This window comes from Oncorhynchus kisutch, linkage group LG19 (genome assembly GCF_002021735.2).
Source record: "Oncorhynchus kisutch isolate 150728-3 linkage group LG19, Okis_V2, whole genome shotgun sequence".
Classification (NCBI taxonomy): Eukaryota; Metazoa; Chordata; class Actinopteri; order Salmoniformes; family Salmonidae; genus Oncorhynchus; species Oncorhynchus kisutch.
Genome location: NC_034192.2, coordinates 59,713,781 through 59,719,198, shown reverse-complemented (window position 1 = coordinate 59,719,198; position 5,418 = coordinate 59,713,781). Strand labels below are relative to the sequence as shown.

Below are 5,418 nucleotides of genomic sequence, written 5' to 3'. Positions count from 1 at the left end.
ACGTGTACTGAGCCTGTACTCATAAGTCTAAGGCGTAGCCTACCATGCAGTACAGGACACCTTGTGCTGGTACTGTACATGTGGCATTTTGTTTTTTGTTAAGGGAAAGGTGATTCTTTAAAAAAAATGTGAATGAATGAATACTTCATGATGATGTACTTCATATCTGTGATATGGAGACTTTAGAGGTCTTTTTTTCAAAAACCTACCAGGTAAATACAACTAATTCCCATGAAATGCTCTAAGTCAGTGTTAAGATGCTTTCCATTTGTTCCAGTTGAAATGTATCAACGTTGTGATTCTGAAGAAATGCAGATACGAAAGCATGCAACAGTGTTGGACATTTCAGATCATTTTTATTTGAGGAAAGAGTTCTATTGTGTTCACACGGTATCGAAAAAAGAGTATAGGAACGTCAGTAAACATGCTACGGTATAGTGTGAGGAAAAAACGCTCAACCTGCAAGATGCTTTCCTCGTAGAGTTTAAACAATATTTCCTTTTTATTGTCTCAATAATTTTTCAGTACACTTATGCCCTTGTTGTGTGACAGAATCTATGTCAGAAAACCCACCTGTGGATAGTCAGGCCTTAATTTAAAGCAGTAGTCAAAGTCAATGAACTAACAAACAAAAGAGCAGAGATAACAAAATGAGTCCACCACCAAAAGAGTGAAAACAACTAAATATGTTTAAAAAGCGAAAGGAGCATTTATTTAGAATTTATTTGATTTTTTACAAATTTGTCTCCTTCAAAATAATTTTCAAATTGAAGTTATTAAATCACAGCCCTGATTAAGTGAAAAAAAAAGATAAATGTTGTGATTAACATCCATTATCACAACCTGTTCAACATACATTTATATCTCCCTCTCGTCACAAGTCTCTCTCTGTTACTAATCTATCTGTTAAAAAAAAAAAGCTTATTTATTTGCCCAAAAATAAGACAAATTTGAAGTTGCATCATGGTGACGTTTTGTGATTGTTAGTTCAGACGGTGCACATCTCTTTTTTTTTCATCAATGTTAGTGGTATAGGAGGTCGTTAATTAGTTACAGTGTTCCTTTAATTTAGGGATCAGCTTAGCACCTCGTCCCAATAGAGACTAGTTTTCATACTGGAGGTCAGCGGGGTGAGTTTAGATGACAAGGTCCTTGTTGACATCCTCTGAAAACAACACAAAAAACCACGCCCAGAATTAACAAGTGGTAATGAAATGAACCATTTTAAAATCAACAACCAACCAGTACAATACAAGGACGGGAAGACATGGCTGCGTCTGAAATGGCACCCTGTGCCCTATATAGCCCAAAGGGCTCTTGTCAAAAGTAGTGCACTATATAGGGAATAGGGTGTAATTTCAGATGCAAACAAGGAAGACATTTTAACAGCCCAAAGTGTGCCTTGGTCCTCCTGGTTTCTTTTGAGGCAGTAAAATGACGAGTGTAAAACTATGAACGAGGTGTTTTTAAACCCTACTCACGCTCCTTGATGCTGAAGCAGTTGGCCCACTCCTCCAGGGCGATGTACTTGTCATTGTCAGCATCGCACTGCTCGAAGAAACGAGTGGTGCAGTGCTCCATGGGGATGAGAGGGGCGCGCAGGGGGGCCAGCTCTGTGTGGGACAGGAACCTACAACACCACAGAAAACATGTTACGAAGCATCTATGTCTTGTAAAGGATTTATAAAGGCTTTATGAACACTTTCTAAGCTTTAGTTTTAGACCATATAAAACCCATACGATCCTTTAAATAGTCAGCATTATGAAGAACGTAGCATTGTCAGTTGCTATTTTGCTCGTAAAACAATAGATTCTGGCATGCTGCCAATATCCTTTCTGAAACATTGTAGAAATGTTTCATTATTTATGTCCTGACTGGTACCGAGTTGAATCAAAGTTGTAGCCCAAACAAGCCTGTATTTATGTGATGTTGAAACAATCCTTCTGAAGCAGAAGACAGGAAACTGTTCCTCTCCTCAACCTACCCATCGACGGGGTGCTGGTCCAGCTGACCGAACTGCCAGTGGACGGGGAAAATGTACATGTTGTAGTTCTTCTCAAAGTCGTGGGCCAGCAGGTCCAGGGAGTGCTCTCCAGCCTGCAGTCTCTTCTCATTCTCGTAGATCTTCTTCACCTGCAAGGCAATTCAATTTTTTTTTTTTGCAAACATTAGTTTGTCTAATAATCTTTCGAATTGAACCAACTGATAAATCATTCCCAGTAGGGTTGGATGCACAAAAGGAGTCAACTTCATAGTGAGAGCAGAACATCAAATCCTATAATCATATTTGACTTGCCTAGTTAAATAAAGGTTAAATATATATATATTTTGACCCATACGCAGAGTTCGGTAAATGAACTCAAGCAAAAGGAATTGGTTCTCTGCTGTGTTTAATAAGGACTATGACCCATCCTCAGTAGGCAACCAGTAAACGGTTTCTGTGCTGTGTTTATAGAAATTGATAATTGGACTTACTCTGAGCATCTGCTTCTCAGTCAGGAGGTTGTTCTCCTCATCACGCTCGTACAGGCTGACCAGAACGTTCTTCAGCCAGTCCCTCATACGCAGGGGGAACTCATTCAGCTCAGCATCCATGCAGGCCTCGATGACTGGAGAATAAACAGGAAGAAGAATGAGTTATATGTCAGAGCTGTCCACACAGGGCTCAGTGACTGGAGAATAAACAGGAAGGAGAATGAGTTATATGTCAGAGCTGTCCACACAGGGCTCAGTGACTGGAGAATAAACAGGAAGGAGAATGAGTTATATGTCAGAGCTGTCCACACAGGGCTCAGAGACTGGAGAATAAACAGGAAGGAGAATGAGTTATATGTCAGAGCTGTCCACACAGGGCTCAGTGACTGGAGAATAAACAGGAAGGAGAATGAGTTATATGTCAGAGCTGTCCACACAGGGCTCAGTGACTGGAGAGACACACAGGAAGAAACATTAGGTACGGTCAGAAAGAGAGAAAAGGAAACAGCGAATACCCAGGAACAATTGGAGAAGGCAGGTTCAATGACCTACGGTCCGCAAGGAGCCAAAGGGTTTAATTTAATTAAGTCAAGTAAGTCATGGTCAGAAAGTTGTTTTACAAGTACAACATTCAAGTCAAAATCCATTCTCAAAATGCCTTTTGTCATAGAACATAAAACCCACAACTCACACAAAATGTGACATTTGTGTCCACTGAAATGTATGATTGATGCACACAGCCCCTAAGGCAAGGATTCTCTACCTTTTATTTTATTCCTTGGTTGAACACTGTACCTGACATTTAGAGGCCAATAGTTTTTTTTTAAAGTGTTCTTTTAAGTTTTTGTATCCACAACGTACAACAACATGATCTCCATCTGCGCCTTTCAGTCCTAAGGTACTCATCACCAACAGTGAGAGATGCATGGGCTTGGTTCTGTTATTTAATGACAGACATTTAGCTGCAGATTCAGCGGTAGTTTGAGAAGGGCGGCGATGCATTGAGCATGCTACAGCCTGCCCTCCACTCTGTGTGTTGGAGTCCCTAAGGCAAGGTCCCTCTAGTTCAGCCCATTAATCACTCCCCTGGAGAAGCTTTCAGCAGGGCTTCAGCTCTAAGACAGCATAACCAATTGTAACGGATGTGAAGCGGCTAGCTAATTAACGGTGGTGCGCGCTAAGTGGCATTTCAATCGGTGACGTCACTTGCTCTGTGACCTTGAGGTAGTGGTTCCCCTTGCTCTGCAAGTGCCGCGGCTTTTGTGGAGCGATGGGTAACGATTCTTCGTGGGTGACTGTTGTTGATGTGTGCACAGGGTCCCTGGTTCGCGCCCGGGTATGGGCGAGGGGACGGTCTAAAGTTACACTGTTACATAATCACACTGGGAACAGAGTCTCGGAGGAAAATGTGTCTAAGGGGGATTCTCAAAAAGCTGAAAATTATTTCACTGAATTAAATGGTTGGATTAAAACATTCTCAATGGCCCCTGGGAGGGGGCATTGAATTGATATTAATTAAATAAAATTTGTAACGATAAAGCATAGCTCACATTTGCATGGCCCGATGTAGTCTAGGTGCAGCTTGTGGCCCTTCTTGGTTCCCTCCAGACTGCACTTCTGGGCAAAGAAGTGGCAGGAAGAGTCGTAGGTTGTGTTGTCGGTGGCGCAAACCTGGGATACACAGATTACATTCATGAATCAGATATAAATCAGAATCTATATCAAGAATGAGCCAATGATGCATATCAGTAGTAGCATCACTGTACAGGTCAAGGTTACACTGTATTTGGAACAGTGTTGTGTATGAGAAATGTCTAGGACTACTTGATGTTGATGCTGAACAGATTAGAATATAATTTTTATGATGATAACTCACATGCTCAAACTCTTCAATGGCAGCAGGGCAGGTAGTGGGGTCCTGGCAGACACACATGGGGGTGTTCTCCTCATCGACCTCACACACCTTTCCCTTCTTGCAGTGGTGGTTCAAACAGGGGTCTAACGAAGGAAAGTGTTAAAAACTATTCTGGAACATTAAAAACGGAACATATCGGAAGTGTTCTTTTGCCCTTGAATTCCCTACTCAGCTATTCAACAGATACAATGTATTTGGAAAGACTTTTTCCATATTTTGTTACCTTACAGCCTTATTCTAAAATCTCAGCAATCTACACACAATAACCCAAAATGACTAATTCGAAAACAGGTTTTTAGAAATGCAAATTTATTACAAATAAAAACAGAAATACCTTATTTACATAAATATTCAGACCCTTTGCTATGAGACTCAAAATTGTGCTCAGGTGAATCCTGTTTCCATTGATTATCCTTGATATGTTTGTACAGCTTGATTGGAGTCCACCTGTGGTAAATTTAATTGATTGGACATGATTTGGAAAGGCACACACCTGTCTATATAAGGTCCCACAGTTGACAGTGCATGTCAGAGCAAAAAATCAAGCCATGAGGTTGAAGGGATTGTCTGAAGAGCTCAGAGGAAAATTTCTGGGGAAGGGTACCAAAAATGTTCTGCAGCATTGAAGGTCCCTAAGAACACAGTGGTCTCCATCATTATAAATGGAAGTAGTTTGGAACCACCAAAACTCTTCCTAGAGATGGCCGCCCGGCCAAACTGAGTATTCGGGGGAGAAGGGCCTTGGTCAGGGAGGTGACCAAGAACCCGATGGTCACTCTGACAGAGCTCCAGTTCCACTGTAGAGTGGCTAGATGAAAGCCACTCCTCAGTAAAAGAGTTTGCTTGGAGTTTGCCAAAATGCACCTAAAGACTCCCAGCCCATGAGAAACAAGATTCTTTGGTTTGATAAAACCAAGATAGAACTCTTTGGCTGAATGCCAAGCATCATGTCTGGAGGAAACCTGGCACCATCCCTACGGTGAGGCATGGTGGTGACAGCATCATGCAGTTGAGATGTTTTTCAGAG

General features: G+C 41.6%; 1 protein-coding gene across 1 annotated transcript in view; it reads right to left on the bottom strand.

The window, feature by feature from the left end:
* Nucleotides 1–339: 339 nt before the first annotated feature.
* LOC109865036 (SPARC) overlaps nucleotides 340–5,418 on the bottom strand; it is a 19,537-nt gene continuing 14,458 nt past the window's right edge. The window contains exons 5-10 of the mRNA XM_031797798.1: nucleotides 4,353–4,474; nucleotides 4,027–4,147; nucleotides 2,477–2,610; nucleotides 1,986–2,134; nucleotides 1,482–1,630; nucleotides 340–1,165 (exon numbers count right to left, since the gene is read on the bottom strand). Coding sequence (XP_031653658.1) covers nucleotides 1,137–1,165; nucleotides 1,482–1,630; nucleotides 1,986–2,134; nucleotides 2,477–2,610; nucleotides 4,027–4,147; nucleotides 4,353–4,474 — 704 coding nt within the window. The 3' untranslated portion in view covers nucleotides 340–1,136. The remainder of the gene's footprint in view (nucleotides 1,166–1,481; nucleotides 1,631–1,985; nucleotides 2,135–2,476; nucleotides 2,611–4,026; nucleotides 4,148–4,352; nucleotides 4,475–5,418) is intronic.